The sequence below is a fragment of the Oncorhynchus mykiss genome, chromosome 1 (genome assembly GCF_013265735.2).
Source record: "Oncorhynchus mykiss isolate Arlee chromosome 1, USDA_OmykA_1.1, whole genome shotgun sequence".
In the NCBI taxonomy this organism is placed as follows: domain Eukaryota; kingdom Metazoa; phylum Chordata; class Actinopteri; order Salmoniformes; family Salmonidae; genus Oncorhynchus; species Oncorhynchus mykiss.
In genome coordinates, this window is record NC_048565.1 from 40,947,029 (window position 1) to 40,972,097 (window position 25,069).

General features: G+C 40.9%; 1 protein-coding gene across 1 annotated transcript in view; it reads right to left on the minus strand.

The window, feature by feature from the left end:
* Positions 1-1,310: 1,310 nt before the first annotated feature.
* LOC110522804 (vesicular glutamate transporter 3-like) overlaps positions 1,311-25,069 on the minus strand; it is a 36,519-nt gene continuing 12,760 nt past the window's right edge. The window contains exons 4-12 of the mRNA XM_021601245.2: positions 17,254-17,368; positions 16,884-16,971; positions 12,903-12,989; positions 9,933-10,075; positions 9,469-9,618; positions 8,768-8,900; positions 7,498-7,608; positions 2,689-2,816; positions 1,311-2,431 (exon numbers count right to left, since the gene is read on the minus strand). Coding sequence (XP_021456920.1) covers positions 2,102-2,431; positions 2,689-2,816; positions 7,498-7,608; positions 8,768-8,900; positions 9,469-9,618; positions 9,933-10,075; positions 12,903-12,989; positions 16,884-16,971; positions 17,254-17,368 — 1,285 coding nt within the window. The 3' untranslated portion in view covers positions 1,311-2,101. The remainder of the gene's footprint in view (positions 2,432-2,688; positions 2,817-7,497; positions 7,609-8,767; positions 8,901-9,468; positions 9,619-9,932; positions 10,076-12,902; positions 12,990-16,883; positions 16,972-17,253; positions 17,369-25,069) is intronic.

Sequence of the window (25,069 nt, forward strand, 5' to 3'; positions counted from 1 at the left end):
AAGGCCTATACTTTTAACACTGCGGTCTACTTCAATAATGCTGAAAGCAAACCAATCACATTCATGATATGCACGTCCCCTTAGTTGCATAACTGACACAAAACAAAACTATTCACATTCAATTAAAGGTAAGCCATACTCCAGTATGTTTCATCTGCCCATACTGTGCAAAGAACGTTGGTCAGCAGTTGTGGATAATAGCTAGTTTGACGTTATTGTTGGCTACGTCATCACGCTAGCTTACTTTATTATTAGCAACGTTAGCTAGCTCATCTAGCTAGCTAAAATCTCATTGGTTGGATAATTGTTCCGACTTCACTAGCTAGCTAAAATCTCATTGGTTGGATAATTGTTCCGACTTCACTAGCTAGCTAAAATCTCATTGGTTGGATAATTGTTCCGACTTCAGAACTTGAACACAATCGTGTTGTATTTACAACTTCACAAATGGGAAATGAGACTCCAAGGAGCATTTGAAGGCAGCATTATACCAAAGTTGCATACATTTACATTGCTGAATAAATATACAGTACCAGTCAAAGTTAGGACACACCTACTCATTCAAGGGTTTTTCTTTATTTGTATTATTTTCTACATTGTAAATAAATCTCTGACAGTGTCACCAGCAAGGCACCCCCACACCACCACACCTCCTTCTCCATGCTTCATGGTGGGAACCACACATAAGGAGACCATCTGTTCACCCACTCTGCGTCTCACAAAGCATTTATTTGGGCTGCAATCTGAGGTGCAGTTAACTCTAATGAACTTATCCTCTGCAGCAGAGGTAACTCTGGGTCTTCCTTTCCTGTGGCGATCCTCATGAGAGCCAGTTTCATCATAACGCTTGAAGGTTTTTGCGATTGAAGATAAATAAACTTTCAGTTATCGAGTTATTTATCGAAAATTCCAGATTGACTGACCATCATTTCTTAAAATAGTAATGGACTGTCATTTTCTTTGCTTATTTGAGCTGTTCTTACCATAATATGGACTTGGTCTTTTACCAAATAGAGCTATCTTCTGTATACCACCTCTACCTTGTCACAACACAACTGATTGGCTCAAAAGCATGAAGAAGATAAGAAATGTACTTTTAACAAGGCACACCTGGTAATTTAAATGCATTCCAGGCGACTACCTTATGAAGCTGGTTGATAGAATACCAAGATTGTGGAAAGCTGTCATCAAGGCAAAGGGTGACTAGTTTGAAGAATCTCAAATAAAGAATCTACATTTTTTGGTTACTACATGATTCAAAGTCTTCACTATTATTCTACAAAGTAGAAAATGGTAAAAAATAAAGAAAATCCCTTGAATGAGTAGGTGTGTCCAAACTTGACTGGTACCCTACAGTATTTATATATTTATTTAAATTTTATTGTAATGTCCCTTCATCTGTGAGTTCCTACCAGAAATATTTTTCAAATTTCTTTCTCAATTGACATCACTTACTCAGCCTCAGACGCAACACCTGGTTAGTGAAATGTGACATCATCAGGGACGACACGACAATGTAAAGATGTCTCAGTACGAGGTAAAACCGTCAAATGGATAAAATGACCAAACAACAACAAAAAGCAAGTTTGTGGTAATTGACCAATTGCTGCTGAAACTTATTTAGTAACTTCTCAGAAGACTGACCACTGAAGGTTCTGCCGCTCTGTGTGAATTTGACCCTTCTTCCTTTACTGGATGTTGACGTGAAGGCAAAGTCCTCTCAAATGACCCCCTTTCCAAGAGTCAATTATTTTTGAACAGCGCCCTAAGTATGTCACTATACCCTTCATTCACTTGATGTCGACGTGAAGGGAAGTCCTGCAGTGCTTCTCAAGTGACACCCTATTCCCTGTAGTAGTAGTGCACTATATATCGAATAGGGATGGGTCATTAGAGATAATTTTGTGTCTCGGTTTTCTACCCTTTTCCAGAAGTGGGCATTTGCACACGCCACATGGATATTAAAGCATAGGATTGGTGAAAGGCTTGGCTGGAGGGAGTTTCCACCATTGTTGAAGCCATGTGAGAAAGTGTGCAAGTGCACGCTTCAGGATAAAGGTGAAGAACAAGGACAGCCAATGCCCCTGATACTTAGGGCACATCACTGATACTGTTCCTGGTAGTTCCCATTACTATGGTGGGAGTTCCCATCATCCTCATCCTGCTGCATGGTGACTCCTCTCTTCTTCTTCCAGCTCGATGGGTTCTCTGTGGTTCCATAGCTCTTCTTGGGTGCCATGGCAATCTCGCTGTTGAGCTCCGTCTCTTCGGCCAGCTCATCTTCGTCGATGATGCCAATCTTATCGTCGCTGGTGCTCTCCGGGTCGGCCCAGTCCTGCTTTTCGCCCGAGGCAAAGATAGCATAGAAGATGACCCCCGTGTAGTGCACAATGGCGGCAATCACAAACACGTTTTGCCACTCCAGACGGGTCTACAGAGGGAGAAAGACTTGAGTCAGTGACCAAACTGTCACACTTGTCTGATATAACGTTTGATTTCAATTGACAATGTTATAAAACCAGTATCTCATTGTGTCATTCACCAGTCGTGTTAGTCGTGTCCTATACGGTATTCATATTAGGAAGTCCCTCAGGGGGAGTTTTGTCTGACATAGTCTTATCCTGGCTCATTTTGCTAATCTCATTGACAACTGTTAGAATTTGTCTGTAATGTTGAATGCTACAATACCTTGTGTTTAGTCAGTGCTCCAACGATAAGGGGGCACACCATTCCAGACAGTGTACCAACGCCATTGGAGATGCCCATTAGGATACTGGCATAGCGAGGGGCAATGTCCAAGTGGTTTACGTTGAACCCTGGGGATACAGTAACAAGTACAGTCCATCAGAGTAAATTGTTTATGCCACTATCAAATTATCTTTGGGTAATTAAAAAGCACTACATGAAATCCCATCATGTATTATTTACAGTGCCTTGCGAAAGTATTCGGCCCCCTTGAACTTTGCGACCTTTTGCCACATTTCAGGCTTCAAACATAAAGATATAAAACTGTATTTTTTTGTGAAGAATCAACAACAAGTGGGACACAATCATGAAGTGGAACGACATTTATTGGATATTTCAAACTTTTTTAACAAATCAAAAACTGAAAAATTGGGCGTGCAAAATTATTCAGCCCCTTTACTTTCAGTGCAGCAAACTCTCTCCAGAAGTTCAGTGAGGATCTCTGAATGATCCAATGTTGACCTAAATGACTAATGATGATAAATACAATCCACCTGTGTGTAATCAAGTCTCCGTATAAATGCACCTGCACTGTGATAGTCTCAGAGGTCCGTTAAAAGGGCAGAGAGCATCATGAAGAACAAGGAACACACCAGGCAGGTCCGAGATACTGTTGTGAAGAAGTTTAAAGCCGGATTTGGATACAAAAAGATTTCCCAAGCTTTAAACATCCCAAGGAGCACTGTGCAAGCGATAATATTGAAATGGAAGGAGTATCAGACCACTGCAAATCTACCAAGACCTGGCCGTCCCTCTAAACTTTCAGCTCATACAAGGAGAAGACTGATCAGAGATGCAGCCAAGAGGCCCATGATCACTCTGGATGAACTGCAGAGATCTACAGCTGAGGTGGGAGACAATCAGTCGTATATTGCACAAATCTGGCCTTTATGGAAGAGTGGCAAGAAGAAAGCCATTTCTTAAAGATATCCATAAAAAGTGTTGTTTAAAGTTTGCCACAAGCCACCTGGGAGACACACCAAACATGTGGAAGAAGGTGCTCTGGTCAGATGAAACCAAAATTGAACTTTTTGGCAACAATGCAAAACGTTATGTTTGGCGTAAAAGCAACACAGCTCATCACCCTGAACACACCATGCCCACTGTCAAACATGGTGGTGGCTGCATCATGGTTTGGGCCTGCTTTTCTTCAGCAGGGACAGGGAAGATGGTTAAAATTGATGGGAAGATGGATGGAGCCAAATACAGGACCATTCTGGAAGAAAACCTGATGGAGTCTGCAAAAGACCTGAGACTGGGACGGAGATTTGTCTTCCAACAAGACAATGATCCAAAACATAAAGCAAAATCTACAATGGAATGGTTCAAAAATAAACATATCCAGGTGTTAGAATGGCCAAGTCAAAGTCCAGACCTGAATCCAATCGAGAATCTGTGGAAAGAACTGAAAACTGCTGTTCACAAATGCTCTCCATCCAACCTCACTGAGCTCGAGCTGTTTTGCAAGGAGGAATGGGAAAAAATTTCAGTCTCTCGATGTGCAAAACTGATAGACATATACCCCAAGCGACTTACAGCTGTAATCGCAGCAAAAGGTGGCGCTACAAAGTATTAACTTAAGGGGGCTGAATAATTTTGCACGCCCAATTTTTCAGTTTTTGATTTGTTAAAAGAGTTTGAAATATCCAATAAATGTCGTTCCACTTCATGATTGTGTCCCACTTGTTGTTGATTCTTCACAAAAAAATACAGTTTTATATCTTTATGTTTGAAGCCTGAAATGTGGCAAAAGGTCGCAAAGTTCAAGGGGGCCGAATACTTTCGCAAGGCACTGTATTATTAGATATTGAATACCATACACTACTCATGCTGTCTCTTAGAAATGTTTTTGGGATCATCCATTTGGATGAATAAATAACCATTTAGCCAAACAGTAATGTATATGAATGCATTTTATTAATGTATTATTATATACATCATCGTTCAAAAGTTTGGGGTCACTTATAAATGCACTTGTTTTTGAAAGAAAAGCAAAACATTTTGTCCATTAAAATGACATCAAATTGATCAGAAATACAGTGTAGACATTGTTAATGTTGTAAATGACTATTGTAGCTGGAAAAAACTGACTTTTTATGGAATATCTACAGAGGCCCATCATCAGCAACTATCACTCCTGTTTTCCAATGGCACGTTGTGTTAGCTAATCCAAGTTTATAATTTTAAAAGGCTAATTGATCATTAGAAAACCATTTTGCAATTATTTTAGCACAGCTGAAAACTATTGTCCTGGTTAAATAAGCAATAAAACTGGCCTTCTTTAGACTAGTTGAGTGTCTGGAGCATCAGATAGCTTTCAACACTCTACTCAGCAAACTGGATGCAGTCTATCACAGTGCCATCCGTTTTGTTACCAAATCACCTTATACCACCCACCACTGCGACCTGTATTCTCTAGTCGGCTGGCCCTTGCTACATATTCGTCGCCAGACCCACTGGCTCCAGGTCATCTATAAGTCTATGCTAGGTAAAGTGCCGCCTTTATCTCACCTCATCCCCATACTGTTTTTATTTTATTTACTTTTCTGCTCTTTTGCACACCAGTATCTCTACTTGCACATCATCATCTGCTAATTTATCAGTCCAGTGTTAATCTGCTAAATTGTAATTATTCGCTCCTATGGCCTATTATTGCCTACCTTCTCATGCCTTTTGCACACACTGTATATAGACTTTCCTTTTTCTACTGTGTCATTGACTTGTTTGTGTTATTGGCTTGTTTATTGTTTACTCCATGTGTAACTCTGTGTTGTTGTCTGTGTCAAACTGCTTTGCTTTATCTTGGCCAGGTCGCAGTTGCAAATGAGAACTTGTTCTCAACTAGCCTAGCTGGTTAATTAAAGGTGAAATAAAAAATAAATAAAAAAATCAGCATTTCGATTACATGATCAAAAAAATGTCCAGAAACAAAGAAGGCTATTCCATGGGAGAAATTGCCAAGAAACTGAAGATCTCGTACAATGCTGTGTATTACTCCCTTCACATAACAGCACAAACTGTCTCTAACCAGAATAGAAAGAGGAGTGGGAGGCCCCGGAGCACCACTGTGCAAGAGGGCAAGTACATTAGAGTGTCTAGTTTGAGAAACAGACACCTCACAAGTCCTCAACTGGCAGCTTCATTAAATAGTACCCTCAAAACACCAGTCTCGACGTCAACAGGAAGAGGTGACTCCGGGATGCTGGCCTTGTAGGCAGAGTTGCAAAGAAAAAGCCATATCTCAGATTGGACAATAAAAATAAAAGATTAAGATGGTCAAAATAACACAGACAATGGAAAGAGGAAGATTGGGAAAAGTGTAATGGACAGACACATCTAAGTTTGAGGTGTTCAGATCACGAGGAAGAACATGTGAGACAGAGAAAGAATGAAAAGATGCTGGAGGAGTGCTTGACACCATCTGTCAAGCATGGGGGAGGCAATGTGAAGGTCTGGGGGTGCTTTGGTGATGGTAAAGTGGGAGATTTGTACAGGGTAAAAGGGATCTTGAAGAAGGAAGGCTATCACTCCATTTTGCAACGCCATGCCATACCCTGTGGACGCTGCTTAATTGGAGCCAATTTCCTCCTACAACAGGACAATGATCCAAAGCACAGCTCCAAATTATGCAAGAACTACTTAGGGAAGAAGCAGTCAGCTGGTATTCTCTCTATAATGGAGTGGCCAGCACAGTCACCTGATCTCAACCCTATTGAGCTGTTGTGGGAGCAGCTTGACCGTAAGAAGTGCCCATCAAGCCAATCCAACTTGGAGGAAGTGCTTCAGGAAGCATGGGATGAAATATTTTCCGATTACCTCAACAAATTGACAACTAGAATGCCAAAGGTCTGCAAGGCTGTAATTGCTGCAAATGGAGGATTCTTTGACGAAAGCAAAGTTTGAAGGACACAATTATTATTTCAATTGAAAATTGTTATTTGTAACATTGTCAATGTCTTGACTATGTTTCCTATTTATTTTGCAACTCATTTCATGTATGTTTTCATGGAAAACAAGGACATTTACAAGTGACCCCAAACTTTTGTACACTTGTTACGGTGAGTGAATGAGGACCCAAAAGCGAACTAACTTAAACAGAGCTTCTTTAATAACCAAACATAGGTAGGCTCAGATAGACCGGCAGATTCCGACAGGACAGGACAAGGTTACAGCAAACATGACGATAGTCTGGCTCAGGCATGAAACACAACAAACAAGAATCCGACAAGGACAGGAACAGAAACAGAGAGAGATATAGGGACCTAATCAGAGGGAAAAAGGGAACAGGTGGGAAACGGGGTGAATGGGTAGTCAGAGGAGACAAGGAACAGCTGGGGGAAAGCGGGGGAGAAAAGGTAACCTAACAACGACCAGCAGAGGGAGACAGGGTGAAGGGAAAGGACAGAGACAAGACACAACATGACAGTACATGACAACGCTAGTGTATATTATTATTACTATCACTGCATTGTTCAGAAAGAGCTCTCAAGGTAACAATTTCACTGTACTGTTTTACACCTGTTGTGTTCTGTGCACGTGGGGAATAAACTTTGAAACTTGAACTGAGGCTTATCAAACATAGTTCAGCAGCAGTAAGAGAGTGATACACCTCCAGACTCAACATTTATTCTTGGATTCACAACTTTACAACAAAGGCACACAAATAATTATGTCTGTAACCTCACTTGACTAAATAAGGTTTTTAAACGTTATAAATACATCTAAAGTGATGCTGAACTGAAGCTTTTATACCTGAGATGGCAAAGCCACTGAAGCCCACAGCCAACACCAGGAAGGAGATGGCAACACCACGTGTGTGACTGAAACCCACCACCAGCAGCAGAGTGGCTTCCATACCAAAACCTGCAGGGGTCACAGGGCACACAAAGATCAAAGGCTACCGTACCAAATCCTGATTTGTATGCAATGCTTTCCTAGCTTCATCAACCCTGATACAGTATAATACCCAGGAAACAGTGAACATTCCTACAACATTAGGTAACGTTCCAAGGGAGTCTCAATTTGTTTTCAGTTAACGTTACAAATTAACCTACAAATGTTTTCAAAATGTCCTGGAATTGAATATTAGTAGAAGGACATGAACATTAGTAGAAGGACATGCCATAATGGTTATAAGAAAGTATAGAGTCAAATATACAAATATACATGTGCGTCCTTTCAGTTGCCGGAGAGGGAGAGATTTCACCATGCCAATAGTGACTTTGAAACAGTTACAGAGTTTAATGGGTGTGATTGGAGAAAACTGAGGATGGATCAACAACATTGCAGTTACTCCACAATACTAACCTAATTGACAGAGTGAGAAGAAGGAAACCTGTACAGAATAAAAATTTTAAAAAACATGCATTCTGTTTGCAATAAGGCACTAAAGTGATACTGAAAAACAAATTGGAGTTAAGTACAGGCAAAATCATAGAGGACAACCTGGTTCAGTCAGCTTTCCACCAGACACTGTACCTTTCAGCAGGACAATAACCTAAAACACAAGCCAAAATCTACCCTGGAGTTGCTTACCAAGAATACAGTGAATGTTCCTGAGTGGCCGAGTTGCAGTTTTGACTTAAATCTACTTGAAAATCTATGGCAAGTCCTGAAAATGTTGTCTAGCGATGATAGGCGACCAATTTGACAGAGCTTGAAGAATTTTGAAAATAATAATGGACAAATGTTGCACAATCAAGGTGTGGAAAGCTCTTAAAATACTAATCCAGAAGGACTCACAGCTGGAATCGCTGCCAAAGGTGCTTCTACAAAGTATTGACTCAGGGGTGTGAATACTTATGTAAATGAGATATTTCTGTATTTCCTCTTCAATAAATTTGAAACAATTTCTAAAAACATGTTTTTACTTTGTTATTATGGGGTATTGTGCATAGATGTAATTGAATCAATTCTGAATTCACAACAAAATGTGGAATAAGTCAAGGGGAATGAATACTTTCTGAAGGCACTGTAGGTACAATGTAAGGGAAATTAATTCCTTCTGTCCTGGGTACTATACCTCCGCAGTTCATGATTTTCCGGACATTTGTAGTTGACATGATTTTACGACTGCGTAGGAAGTCGGCCAGCTGGCCACCGATTGGCACTACGATGGTCATCACCATGTGAGGAACAGCAGACAGGAGCCCCACCTTTGAGGAGGAACAAGACAACACCCAGAAATGATGGTAAGAGCATGATGCTAGATGATGAGTTGATTATTTTAATCTGCTAGGGTAAAAAAACAAAATGTGAACCCCTTGGAGTTCACAGGACAGAGTTTGGGAAAAGTTGCTCTAGACCAGTGTTTCCCAAACCTGTCCTCGAGTAGCCCCCAGAGTACCCTCCTATTTAATGTATTCCAGAACTAGCACAGCTGATTTAACTAATGAGGAGCTTGATGATTAGGTGACCTTTTGAATCAGCTGTGCTAGTTCTGGAACACATCAAATGCGTGGACAGGGTAGAGGTTTGGGAAACAGTGATCTAGATTGTACTGTAGATACATGTGTCATGCAGTTCATTTTGACATTTTCTTTTTAGTATTATGTCAAACATTTCTCTAATATACTGTACTTTCTCTGATGAAAGACAATCTCGAAGTTGAAAATAAATGATGATCCACTTGAGTCTTATGATAATAAGAGTGTTGTTCCATTTACTATGGATAACAAATTGCAAAGAGATGTGTTAGATCTACATCACACAGAGAAGACCCACCTTGCCGATAGAGAAGCCGAACACCTCCTCGAAATAGGCCGGCTGGCTGATCAGGAGCAGATAGAAGGTCCAGCTACGGCAGAAGTTAGCCACGATGATGGCATAGACAGGCATGGAGGTGAAGAAACGGAGCCATGGAGTCTTGAATTTCTGTGGTGGGCCGGAAATAGGGGATCTGATCTCACTGACAATCTCAGGGCTCAATTTCAGGGGTCAACCTGGGTATGTATTGGGTTATGTTTTCATTTTCAAGCGTGCCATCGATTTCAGGGGTCAACAGCACTCAAATAGGAAGCCTACTGTTGTTAACCTGGCTTAAGTCTCTTGTCAATCCTGATTATATCTTACACGTGTGTCACAAAACTTCTATAAGTACTCACAAGAGCATGATACTTGAAATAACTTAAATCTTCATTATACTACGCTAATGTATCTGACAGCAGCCAGAGTGAGTAGCAGCATACCTCAGTGGCGCTCAATATTTTGACCCCCTCGCCAATGGTGGTCTCTATGTAGATCCTCTCCTCATTGCTTATAGTGGGGTGGGCGGCTGGGCTCCCATAGGCAAGCAGGAGCCAGAAGATGTACCATATGATCCCAAATACACCTGAATGTACAGAAATAAACAACACAGGTCATCACCAATGCTCTTATTGTTATATGGGTATAACAAAAAAAACAAAATGTTTTTACTAGACTTCCAGATTACGGTTCATATTGTAACTATGAAGCACTTAGGGACAGATTCCTGGTCACGGATTAAGCATAGTCCTGCACTAAAAAACAAGCTCCATCGGGAATCTGCATTGAAAATGTTTTTTAGTCAAGGACTAAGCTTAATCTGTGTCCGAGAAACCGCCCCTAAGGGCTTTGTTATAGATCATAGAGATGGAAAGACGGCACACCTCATTCATTGGATCATCTCTCCCGCTGACTAGGAATGAATTCCATGATCCCTCCTGAACCCATAGGAAGTCTCCCCCAGTTGTCTACTTTAAAATGATGAAAGCCTTCAATGATGCTGCCCATGCTAAACAGGCTTTGTAGCAAGTGCACCCTCTATCCATCTCAATGTACATGTAAGTGATATGGCAGCCTAGTAATAACTGGGCATTGACCAATTCTAGACCAAAAACAAAAAAAGATGCTTCATAAGTCAAACAAAATTAAAGATTACAGTGCCTTCGGAAAGTATTTAGAACCCTTGACTTTTTCCACACTTTGTTACATTACAGCCTTATTCTAAAATGGATTAAATAATTTGACATTTTAAATTTTCTCAGCAATCTACACACAATATCACATAATGACAAAACAAAAACAGGTTTAGAGATTTTTGCAAATGTATAAAAAATAAAAACGGAAATATTTAGTATTATGATCCTTTGCTATCAGACTCGAAATTGAGGTCAGGTGTATCCTGTTTTCATTGATCATCCTTGAGATGTTTCTACGACTGAATTGGAGTCCACCTGTGGTAAATTCAATAGATTGGAAATGATTTATAAAGGCACACACCTGTCTATAGAATGTCCCACAGTTGACAGTGCATTTTAGAGCAAAAACCAAGCCATGAGTTCGAGGGAATTGTCCGTAGAGCTTCAAGACAGAATTGTGTAGAGGCACAGTTCTGGGGAAGGGTACCAAAAAAATCTGCAGCATTGAAGGTCCCCAAGAACACAGTGACCTCCATCATTCTTAAATGGAGGAAATTTGGAACCACCAAGACTCTTCCTAGAGCTTTCCGCCCGGCCAAACTGAACAATCGGAGGAGGAAGGCCTTGATCAGGGAGGTGACCAAGAACCCGACGGTCACTCTTACACAGCTCTAGAGTTCCTCTGTGGAGATGGAAGAACCTTCCAGAAGGACAACCATCTCTGCAGTACTCCACCAAATCAGGCCTTTATGGTTGAGTGGCCAGACGGAAGCCACTCCTCAGTAAAAGGCGCATGACAGCCCGCTGGAGTTTGCCAAAAGACACCTAAAGACTCTCGGACCATGAGAAACAAGATTCTCTGGTCTGATGAAACCAAGATTGAACTCTTTGGCCTGAATGCCAAGCGTCATGTCTGGAGGAAACCTGGCACCATCCCTACGGTGAAGCAAGATGGTGGCAGCATCATGCTGTGGAGATGTTTTTCAGCGGCAGGGACTGGGAGACTAGTCACGATTGAGGAAAAGATGAACGAAGAAAATAACATAGTTCCAATGCTGTGTACGATTCCCTTCACAGAACTGCGCGAACTGGCTCTAACCAGAATAGAAAGAGGAGTGGGAGACCCGGTAAACAACCAAGCAAGAGGACAAGTACCTTAAACACACAGCCAAGACAACGGAGGAGAGGCTTCGGGACAAGTCTCTGAATGTCCTTGAGTGGCCCAGCCAGAGCCCTAACTTAAACCCGATCGAACATCTCTGGAGAGACCTGAAAATAGCTGTGCAGAAACACTCCCCATCCAACCTGATAGAGCTTGAGAGGATCTGCAGAGAAGAATGGGAGAAACTCCGCAAATACAGATGTGCCAAATTTGTAGCGTTATACCAAAGAAGACTCAAGGCTGTAATCGCTGCAAGTTGCCTCAAAAAAGTGCTGAGTAAAGGATCTGAATACTTATGGAAATGTGATATTTCAGTTTTTAGCGGGGGAATAAATTAGCAAAAATGTCTAAAAACCTGTTTTTGCTTTGTCATTATGGTGTGTTGTGTGTTTAGAATAAGGCTGTAATGTAACAATGTAACAAAATGTGTAAAAGTCAAAGGGTCTGAATACTTTCCGAAGGCACTGTAATTAGGTAGGAATCCCAGACAGGAAAACTTTAATTTCAGTTAATTAATCATGTGATTAGATCACAAGAGAGCTACGGAAATGATACTGAAACGCAGCAGGCACAAAGTGTCTTATGAGATTGTGTGAATATCTTAATCAAACAATAATGAAAATGAATTTGATAAAACAGACAAAGCAAAGAAATTAGAGAACAATCTAAGACTGGTGTAATACTAATGACATAATGACTGTGGTGCTTTGCATGTCACACTGGTGACAACTAGTGTACTGCATGGAATGTTGCTCAAATGGGAATCACCCACCTACTGTACTTTATCATAGTTGGGCCAGGTCTTGTGAAAGCTGTTCTGAAGTCATAAGTAATTAAGTTGAGAAGGAATTTCATTTAGAAACTCAAGACACTTTTCCCCCCTATCGCTAGTTAGATCATAGACATCTGCCTGTTTTACAAAGATCACTATCTTTGGTCATTTCCGCCATCTAGAGTATCTGAACATCAGTGCATGCATTTCAATGATTTTCCCAATCAAAACTCAATATGCAAACCTTTGTATGCATTCCTGTATGAAAGAATTGTAAACCACACCTATATAATCCACATGGGTTCAATTTAGCAATTTAATATTGATTTAAAAAAAATCTTACCATAGATATAGAAGACTGAGGGCCATCCAACGAACTGAACCAGTACTCCTGCTAAAGGCATGGCAATCACAGCACCTGCATATGAACCTGGAGATAAAGAAAATGGAACACATGAACATGCCAATGTCGTAGTTCTCTTTGGTCAGCATCTAAATGAAACCCCCAAAAAACGACTAAGTAGTGATGCCCTGGTATCAGAACTAGCTTTGACTGAAAAAAGCTTGGACTATTACATGATCATTACTCAGCAACTTACGCCCCTCAGCAACTTTTCTTCATCACTAGAAAAGGACTACTAGAAAAAGGTATGACTTGTCACAAAAACATGAATAATCTCAGTTAGTGTAAATGTCATGCAACAGCAACCCTATTGGATTCATCAAATTTGGACTTAATGGCACCATCCTTGGGAGAGGATGTTTTAATGTATATTTTATTATCTGATGGCCTTATAAACACTGTCCATCTGAATAGGCCAGGGAGCAAGCTCCTTCAGAGGGAGCAGGTGAAGTGTGCGAGGGCAATCTTTCATTCAGAAGTGATGTCAAAAGGGTTTGGAAGCACCGGTTGTCATGGCACCAGTTTATTATGAAAGATGGCTGTTTTAATGCATTTTCGGGGGAGAACAACAGCCGACTTCTGCAAAACGAAACCACCTCTGTAACACATCATTTTAAGGGGTCCTTATTACAGTGTAATTACATATGTAAGTATTGTAATTAATTGTAATAATTCCTAGTTACACTGTACTAACAACAGGTGGTACCTGCAGTCTGTAATTACAGAGATGTAAACTAAGGCTTGTTACCATGCTTGCTACAAATGTTCAGGTTTCCGATAAGCTCTGAACACACCACATTATAAATATTAGCCAATTTAAAACCAACCACCTCATTGACAACATCAGCTATAAAGGGCTCTGGAGTATGATGCCCAGGCCCAGGCCCTGCTTTCTTTTGAAATGCATGGAAGCTTATGAGCACTATGCCAAAAACAGGGTTTTACATAAATAAATAGTTTAAATTGTTAAATCGTTTAACAGTGAATTTGACATGTAAAGCAATGGTAGCTAAGGAGGGTGGGGCTTGACAAAGGATGAATTACTTTATCAAGCATCAATCAAACATTTTTACCACATTAATAAACAGTTACGCCAAAAATGTAGGGATAGTCATTCAGTGGTTGCCAAATTGTAACCTATTAAGCTTGGTTAAATAATGGTTTATAAATGCACTTAAAATGGTCATAAGACAACCCCTTATCTCATCATGTAACCTGACAAGGGTTTCACAGTTGAAGAACATTCTCATTTCGGATGCATTGGGGAACTTATTTATTTATCCCAGGAATTAAGGCATTTCATTAAGGCATTACAGAGGGTAGTGCGTACGACCCAGTACATCACTAGGGCCAAGCTTCCTATCATCCAGGACCTATATACTAGGCGGTGTTAGAGGAAAACCCCAAAAATTGTCAAAGACTCCAGTCATCCAAGTCATAGACTGTTCTGCTTCCGCACGGCAAACGGTACCGGAGCGCCAAGTCTAGGACCAAAAGGCTCCTTAAAGGCTTCTACCCCCAAGCCATAAGACTGCTGAACAATTAACCAAATGGCCAACGGATTATTTACATTTACCCCCCCCCCCCCCCCCCCCCAATTTGGTTTTTACACTTCTGCTACTCACTATTTTATGCATAGTCACTTCAGCCCTACCTACATGTTCAAATTACCTCGACTAACCTGTACCCCCACACATTGACTCTGTACCGGTACCCCCTGTATATAGCCTCGTTATTGTTATTTTATTGAGTTTCTTTTCATAATTTTTTACTTTAGTTTATTTGGTAAATATATTTATAACTCTTTCTTGGTCTGTATTGTTGGTTAAGGGCTTGTAAGTAAGTAAGCTTTTCATGGTAAGGTCTACACATGTTATATTCGGTGCATGTGACAAATAAAGTTTGATTTGATTGTGATCACGTCAATATTTGCCCACTGCACTCGAAGTAACAACAACCTCTAACGTGTCCACAATTTGTGTTGACTCTGACTCATAGTGACAGTGGCACTGAGATCGAGAAGAAAGTTGCGAGCAAAATACAGACATAAGAGATGGTTGTATAGGAGACAAAAGGTTATATAGGAGACAAACACGTCCACATAGGAGAGAGAAGGTCGGTTTTCCATGCAATTTGTTTTGCTTTTTGGATACAGAAATTGAGCTGGACAATTTAGCATAGGTAGTTAGCTAGCTAGAGCTAGCATTCTACCTATGCTAAATCATCTTGCAGAATACCAAAAACTAGCTAGCTAATGTTAGCTTGCTAACTTAATTAACATCCACAGACTTTCCATGCCTTGACAGCTAACTTTATCTAGCTAGCTACCTACAGATGGCAAATAGCTAGCTAGCTGGGCTTGATCTTGGTCTTATCTTCCCTGAACCTCGTTCCCAGGGTATCCATTACCAAGGTTATTAAATGAGACACACCCAGCATGTTAATGTTAGCTTGTGTCAACACACCTATGAATAGTTCCTTTTTAAAGTAAACACTAGCTAGCTTATTCGTTTTGGCAAACACCATAAGTATTATGCTAGCAGGATAACACAACAACTAGCTGGGTAGCTAGGCCTAGCTATAGGCTTAAACCCTAAAAAACATCTAATAATGTTAGCAGAGATATTGGAGGAAGTTTTCTGTACTGTCTCTGATGATAGTTAGCTAGTAGGCTAATTGTCTTTGCTATATTCCCATATACAGTAGCTACATTCTGTTTCTCTATGACACCTTTCCCATTGGGTCTCAGACTCCAGGATTGGAAAACACAGAAACATGAAAAAACAGACGTTGTCGATTTCCATTGTTACTTGTAATGTTAAAAAGGGGAGAAAAAGACAATCCCATTCTCTCCGAATTAGCTAGCTGGGTAGGTTGCTCAATATACTATACGCTGCAGATTTCAGTCACCACCACAAAAAAAAGTATGTTATTCAGTAGGCCTATATCTTTGTTTATTCTAGTTAATCAAATTATGAATCCAACAATAAAAAGCTGTACTATTTTATAGTCTTTTTACATGTTACAATAAAGTTGACTAAATTAGAAGCTCATCTTTTGGTTGTTTTGACTTGGTAATGAGTAGTAAGTATATATATGGTATATGGTTGACCTATATCTGATCTGTTTTTGTAAACTCAACCAAATTCACGCAGATTATACTCTTTTGGGGGGGGGGGGGGGGGGGGGGACTGCTAGCAATAATATTGTGTTGACAGGTAAGCCTGTTGAGCCTCCAACCTTTCTAATCTTGGACACCCAGCGCATCTGTCCATGAGAGATTGCCACGTTGTGACAGTTGTTACTAAATTGGATGCAACTGAGAAGAAATGAAACACAATATTTGTGAATTTAGTGGAAACTTGCCCATTTGTAACAAGCAAGGCAACAAGCATTTGTTGTTATAGATCTATCATTACTGACTGCAAATGCCACCAGTTACATGTTGTTATTACAGTGTAACTATGAGTTATCACAATTAACTACAATACTTGTTACAGTGTAATTACACATGTAATTACATTGTAATAAAGACCCCATAAAATGAAGCGTTACTACAACCTATCCCATCCCCATTTGACCATTTGACCACAATGCTAAACATTTCTGGACAGAGAACAATGAGACATATATTCAATGGCTCGATTGTGGTTATGGTTATAAAGGCAGGCAGGTTATTTTTGAATATCCATTCGATTGAATAAATTCATTTGATTTTTGCACTTTCACCTGTGATTTATTTTCACACATAATTTATTTTACAGGACAAAAAGATCCCACCATGTCGAACAAACAAATGATCTGTCGGTGTTTATAAAATTATGCCTTAAAATCTTGTTTCCATTACAGCTCACGTGTTTGTTTTTTTATACGGTATGACTTTCCTCAAATAAAAACGTGGTTAGTGTTAATTTCACTTACCACAGAATGAGGTGGTGGCCAGACGACTTCTCTCTAGGGGAGGAGCCCATTTGGCCCACATCCCATGGCATGCTGGGTAGGTAACACCCTGTATAGGAAGCATTACAGGGCATCCTTATTCTGAATGGTCAAATAATCAACCTGAGTAAAGAGATACAGATATATACACTACCAGTCAAATGTTCTGAATGGTGTGTCCATCTTTTGACTGGTACTGTATACGTGTCCCTGTACTGTATATGAGCTTTGTCAAATGTATCAGTCATTATGAAGACTAACGTTGCCACCTTCAATTTGGCTACATTTAGTAGATTTGGTTTAAATTTGGCAATGAAAGTGTCAAAATCCAGCAACACTGAAGACGACGCACCTCCACCAAGCCTTGTAGGATGCGGACTAACATGACACAGCCGTAGTGCCTCCTGGCTGCTGACGGGATGAACATATTCAGTATGGACGTGAGGAAAATGGCCGCCCCAAACACTCTGGGGAAACATTACATTATAGTGTAACTAGGTTATAGACAACAATGGTGAGCAAAAATTACTACAAAGGGTAGCATTTTCCAATATTTGCATACAGGATCTTGTAGGATCTTAGTTTGAGCCAGCTTGTTACAGCAGGGAAATAATCATTCAGCAACAGGAAATTTACATTTTTGTAGGGGTTGATAACTTTTTCAAAAGGGAAAGTCAAGTCTGACAAAGTGGAAACTTCAGAAACCAAAGTACAAAGTACAAATTTTAGATTTCCTGCATTGCAGAAAAGTTATCCTGCATCAGGGTGATAAAATTAAGATCCTACATCTGTACCCTCCCCTATGCACTTATTTGGACAGTGAAGCTAAAACTTTGAATTTGACGCTATACTCCAGCATTTTGGATTTGATATCAAATGTTTAATAGGAGGCGACAGTTACAAAGGCAAAACGCAGTAACTATGCCAACAGTCAACACCAGCCATATGCAGGACCTGCAGAAGGAGCTACGTGAGCTAATGCAGAAATTTCTCAGCCACCACCATCCACTCTACAGAGTCCCACAAAAACCCAGGACCAAGCCAACAGCTGAATCAGAACACACCAACCAACCAACCCAACCAACCAACTAATGCACCAACCCAGCTGAGCCCCTCCATCTCACGACCTGTAATTACTCTCATCATTCCTGCCATCCTCTACAGACCTGACGAGAAACCAGATAATATATTAATTATGGAAAGTTTATACTAGAATAAACTTTTCCCAAATAAAAAGGTGGCAAAATGATTGCGCTTCACAACAGATAGAGCTATGAGGCTCTTGACTGTGGCCCAGCTTGGCTCCCCCAGCCCTATCATCATTAACACAGGGACTAATGACCTGCCTGCCCAACAGGAGAGGGTAGCCAAATCACTAAGGGGAGTGATAGAGAGGGCCTCCACCATCTCCCCCTTGCGAAGATTGTAATATCTACAGTAGACTGCTCCAGAGAGATTTCCACCCTGCCACCATCCAGAGGGTAAATGCCAGCATCTCTCGGGACTGTATGCTATGGCCCAACGTACACCTGGCCCACCATCCAACCCTCAGCCTGGTCTTTCTTTCCGACAATGTACACCTGTACAAAGAGACAGTCCCCACCTTCGCCAGGATGTTAAAGGATGTTGCTTTGGGTGGCCAGTTCAACTCACCCCACAGGAGCAGTAGACCAGCCACCAACTCCCTGAGACAAATCAGTTGCTCCTTTCGACCTGCATCCGTTGGCGCCTCACAGAGGCTGGAGAACAGCCAGCAACACTGCCCCCCACCCCCACCCTCCATCGCTTTTCTGCTCAGGAACTGCATGCAGATACACTGAGCTATTCACAAGCCGTACGCAGTCAAAGAGGCCCCACGCAGAGTTTGGAAGATCACAGGCCACACTACCCTCCACACACCCCTCTTTAATTCCCCCTACAACCTCCCTCCCATGCTACCAGACCAGGCCCGCCTCAGCACAGCTCAACCAGACCTGGCCCATCACAGCACAGCTCAATCAGACTCAACAAATAGCTGCAGATGACCCCATGCTTGTTAACTGTTATGGGAATAAGCTGAACACCCCCTCAGAATTTAAATATTGTAAGGGGCTTGGGCTAATGTACTGTACCTTAGTGTGTGATGTATGATAAAACAAATGTTTACACAATTGACATTTGTGTACAAGACTCGTGTCCTGACAATGGTTTTCTCGGAAACATGGTTAAATGGTTTGTCTCTGATAAATACATTTAAGTAAATTATTATATTGTATTTAGATGTGACAGATTACAGAAAGGGGGAGGAGTGTCCATATATGTAAAATCTAATTTCATGGCATCCCAACCTTAAAATAGTTCTGTTACTAGAATTTGAGCTCCTGGTTGTACAATGGTTCTCCCTTTAAAAGTTGGGTTTGGTGGGCTATGGGAGAGGTGACATGCCTCGCAAACATCCATTAATACTGTACATTTAAAGTCCCTGAACTCGGCAAGAGTCTATTGTCCTGCTGATAGCCCATCAAGGGTGGATGGCTTCTAGCCCATCAAGGACATGTTGTTTGCAGAGTCCACAAACAGGAGTTGGAGTTCCAGAGCTTACACATGTGCGTGGCATGGATTGTGACTCCATCTCGTTCCTCGCCTTCTTCAACGCATCATTCTCCACCTGACTCTCCGCCAATGCCGCCTGACTCTCCGCCAATGACGTGTGACTCTCCGCCAATGCCGCCTGACTCTCCGCCAATGACGCCTGACTCTCCACCAATGATGAGTGACTCTCCACCAATACCACCTGGCTCTGGACCAATGCATCAGCTGATTAATTTAACAATCACGGATAAAGCTATTTAATTAAGGGTTTCAGTTAGGAAAATATGGTGCTGTACAACGGGACCGGTCGGGAGTAGTGTAGGCCTAAGCTATTAAGGGACTGCAAGTGAAGAGATTTCCAAATAAAAATCTGATTGATTTATCAAGACCATTCCCCATGTTCTGTGATTCAGTGATATTTATTCCTTATTGTCCTGCTGATAGTTGAAAAAACCATCAGAATTTTGAAATTGTATTTTTATCATTATTTTATTAATGAAAGCATAAATACTGTACAGTAACAAAAGCATAAATACTTTACAGTATATGCTTGATCTGACATTTTGCAGTTGCATGAGGTTTGTAGTTAGAAATGTAAAACTTAAGAGTACTTATTTTCTCACACCTACAGTAGCTGAGCTATTAGACCAGGCTTACTTGACAGTTAGAAGTAAATGCGTATCTACGGATGGTGTTAAATCAGACTTCCTGTATATTACAAAAGGTGTTCCACAGGGGTCGATTTTGGTTCCTGTACTTTTTACTGTTTACATTAGCCATGCTGGCTAAGTGTGCCTTGAATTCTAAATAAACCACAGACAGTGTCACCAGCAAAGCACCCCTACACCATAACACCTCCTCCTCCATGCTTCAAGGTGGGAAATACACATGCGGAGATCATCCGTTCACCCACACCACATCTCACAAAGACACAGTGGTTGGATCCAAAAATCTCTAATTTGAACACCAGACCAAAGGACAAATTTCCACTGATCTAATGTCCATTGATCATGTTTCTTGGCCCAAGCAAGTTTCTTCTTATTATTGGTGTCCTTTAGTAGTGGTTTCTTTGCAGCAATTCGACCATGAAGGCCTGATTCACGCAGTCTCCTCTGAACAGTTGGTGTTGAGATGTGTCTGTTACTTGAACTCTGTAAAGCATTTATTTGGGCTGCAATTTCTGAAGCTGGTAACTCTAATGAACTTATCCTCTGCAGCAGAGGTAGTAACTCTGGGTCTTCCATTCCATGGACCTCATGAGAGCCAGTTTCATCATAGCACTTAATGGTTTTTGCGACTGCACTTGAAGATGCTTTCAAAGTTTTTGAAATGTCCATATTGACTGACCTTCATGTCTTGAAGTAATGATGGACTGTCATTTCTCTTTTCTTATTTGAGCTGTTATTGCCATAATATGGACTTGGTATTTTACCAAATAAGGCTATCTTCTGTATACACCCCTACCTAGTCACAACACAACTGATTGGCTCAAATGCATTAAGGAAAGAAATTCCACAAATTAACTTTTAAGAAGGTTAGAAGTTAATTGAAATGCATTCCAGGTGACTACCTCATGAAGCTGGTTGAGAGAATTGTTTGACAACCCTGTTTGTAAGCTTAACATTTATATCAAACTCAACCGTTTATCTTTTCCAGCGATGAAGACATGGATGTTTTGGTAGGGGCGGGGTATGGGGTATGCAAAATGTGTCACGTTCTGACCTTTATTTCCTTTGTTTTGTCATTATTTAGTATGGTCAGAGCGTGAGTTGGGGTGGGCAGTCTATGTTTGTTTTTCTATGATTTTAGGGATTTCTATGTTTCGGCCTAGTATGGTTCTCAATCAGAGGCAGGTGTCATTAGTTGTCTCTGATTGAGAATCATACTTAGGTAGCCTGGGTTTCACTGTTTGTTTGTGGGTGATTGTCTATGTTAGTTGCTTGTGTCAGCACAGTTCTTATGATAGCGTCACGGTCGTTCTATTAAATGATGCATTCACACCACGCTGCGCTTTGGTTCCGCTTCTTACGACGATCGTGACAAAATGGGTAAACATTGAACGCCTTTCTCCTGAATGTTTTGGCATCCAGGTTAAAAAGGTGACTTTCTGACCACTTCTACCATGGGAAAACATGTATGGAAAGTTGTTTAAAACAAAAGTGATGGTGTCAAAAAGTGAATGAATTGAAATGCATTTACCCTGGACACCTTCAAATGGGGGGACTAGATACATAGTGCATTCATTTCCAAACAGTAAAGCATATGTATGAAAGTACCCTAAAATAAAAGGCGACATTCTGTACTGTCACTTCATATAACACATTTGATCTCAAATCCAAAATGCTGGACACGCAAGGGAGTGTATGATACAGTAATAGCTACATACAGAATTATAAAATCTTAATGAACACTTGACATACAACAACCAGGTCAACAACAACCCACCACAATTACTGTCATGGCCTGTACTGCTGTAGATCTAAAGTCGCAGGTAAAAGAAAGTGAGCACCCAAGACTATCTTCTATTGACTCAACACCAATCATCAATGTCCCTGAAATAGTCAGTCCCTCCCAGGTCTTCCCTAGCCTCGACTCCAGATGTTCTAGATTTAGGAGAATATGGTGTGATCTCTGGCATTGCAAGAATGGGTCTCCTTCTGACAGCTCAAAATGACCAATCCAACATAACAATATGACAGTTCTAATACATCTGCCTTTGAGGGACAGACAGAGATCCCCATACGATTCTGCTTCATCCCCATTGCTTTCTTCCTTCCTTCCACCCCTCCTTTTTCCAAAACAAAGTGTAAGTGACACTCGTAATATTCCAGTGGCTGGCGTCTCAGGGAGAAATCAGATGCAGGATCTTTCATTATTTACTCCGTCAGCGGCGTGTTCTCTTTTCCTGTGAAGATTTTATTACAGGACTACTATCAGCCCCATCAGAGCTGCACGCTCACCACACACACACACACACACACACGCACCACACACACCGGACGGCATTAACCCTTAACCTAACACACACACAAACACTGCATGCCTTTTTCACTTGGGTACCTGAAACCTTTCAGTTATAGCTCTAACGCCACACACTGACTACCAATGCCAAATATCCCATCTTTCAGTTCTAATCCTCACCACACACATTGACTGACTGCATATTTCAGACACCCAATGTGTATGTTCCTGCACTTAGTTTTTTTTTTTTTTTTTTACAATCGCTAGGACCCATTTCTCAATACTTAGGTGACTTTTTCAAAAATCTTCACACAGTGAGCATAACAGCAGTCTATGTGGGCTAAACTGTGGATCATTTGTCATTGCTTTGGCACAAAATGCGTTCAACGACTACATCTTTCAATTTTCATGAACTCTTTTCTCACTCAGACACAACCACCACCAACACTCTATGTACCTACAGGCCAATTTGCACATGTTTACATACTCTTTTCAAAACTGTTAAACTTAAGTTCAAAACCTAAAATAACACAAAATTGAATAAGACATAAATTTGCTACATTTCTACAGTAATACCGTATTGAAATATATTCCAAATCTAAAAAATGAAATACTATCAAAACAATTTGACCAACCACAGCTGATTCCCATTGTAGCTGAACACCTACACAGGTGTTAGTCTTTCAATTACATTACCCTCTATACAAAGGGGACATCTTAGGAATAATGCTGTACTATATTGTAAACATGGACCCAGCCAGAGATAGAGAAGTGGCTGACAGAGGAAGAAGAGTGGCTGGGAGAGGGAGAGGAGTACGTACGCGTGGTGAAAGAAGACTGAGAGGAAGATCAAGAGCTGTCGTCTCAGATGAGATTAGGGCTACTATAATTGATCATGTAATAAATCATGGTCTATCAAGGAGAGAGGCTGGTCTAAGAGTGCAGCCAAATCTGCAACGCTCAACAGTGGCATCTATTCGGATAAATTTCTGGCAAAACAACAGGTAAGATGTGCATTCCGCAAGGGCATCTGACTGAACTGCACATTACAGAAGTAAATTGAGCAAAGCCTCCAAATCTACTTGTGTGTAATTGTTTTTGTATTTCTGCTTAGGACCCAACCTTCTACAGGCGGGAGAGGTAGGATTTTCACTGCTGTGCAGGAAACTGCAATCGTTGATATGGTCATCAGAAACAATGGCATAAAACTCAGAGATTCGGGACGAGTGTTAGCAGACAATGAATGTAAGCATAACAAATATTTCTAGAGTCCTGAAACAACATCAAGTCAGGATGAAACAGTTGTACACTGTCCCCTTTGAGAGGGACTCTGAACGAGTCAAGCAACTCAGGAACCAATAAGTCCAGGTAAGATGACTATAAAATACAGAACTGGTTTTGAACAAAACCAAACAGGGCAGAGGCACACAATGGCATGTTTTAAGATATAATGTAAACTTCCGTCATAGCCTAACTCTTATGTTGCCTTGTGGATTATTTTTAGAGAGTCATGGAGATTGAAGCCATGCAAACACCCCACATATTCATCTTTGTGGATGAGGCTGGTTTCAACTTGGCCAAAACACGGCGGCGAGGAAGGAATGTGATTAGAAAAAGAACCACACTGGATGTCCTGGGCCAGAGGGGTGCCAACATCACAATGTGTACAGCAATATCCTCTGATGGATTCCTGTTACACAAACCGCTAATTGGGCCGTACAACACCAAGCATCTCATTTCATTCTTGGGTGACCTCTATGGAAGGTTGTGCCTCTATGGAAGGTGAGGAAAGGGTTGCAGTGAGGCGAAATCGTAATTTGTAATTGTATGGGACAATGTGGCATTTCACCACTCCTGTGCAGTCACAGAGTGGTTTGCAGCCCATCCCAGGATGGTGTCACTTTTCCTCCTTCCTTACTCTCTATTCCTCAACCCCATAGAGGAATTATTTTCCTCATGGAGGTGGAAGGTTTATGACCACCATCCACATGATCAAATGTCCCTCCTGGATGCAGTGAATGCTGGATGCCTGGACATATCTGCAGAAGATTACCAGCAATGGACCAGACATGCCAAAAGATTCTTTCCTAGGTGTATTGCCCAAGATGACATAAGATGTGACGTGGATGAGAACCTGTGGCCAAATGCATAAGACAGAGTTGACTAGTATTGCTACTGTATCTGTATTGGTAGATGGTGTATATACAAATTATTGTATTTTGGAATCACTCAATGCCATAAAATGACATAAAACATATTGAAGCGTATTGCATCATGTCTGATATGTTCCTGTAACATATACTGCAGTTAATTCTAAACAGTAGAGAGGTGTCATTCTTGTTTTGTAAAGAAAACATTGTGTAATGCTTGTTAGTGTTGTTTAGGTAATTGTTTTCTGAGTGACAATGTGTGCTTGTTGGGTGACAACCTTTGCTAGTGTTATGGAAGAACGAGTTGATTTGAGACATGTATGAAGTGTTTTGAACGTGAAATGAACTGCTGTGCCAAGCTGAAAGTTAGTTAGGAGAACTGTGTGAAGAGTTTTGAAAAAGTGACCTAAGTATTAAGAAATTGGTCCTAGCGATTGTAAAAAACCTTAACAGAGGTATGCATTCCAAACCTCCATTATCAATGGT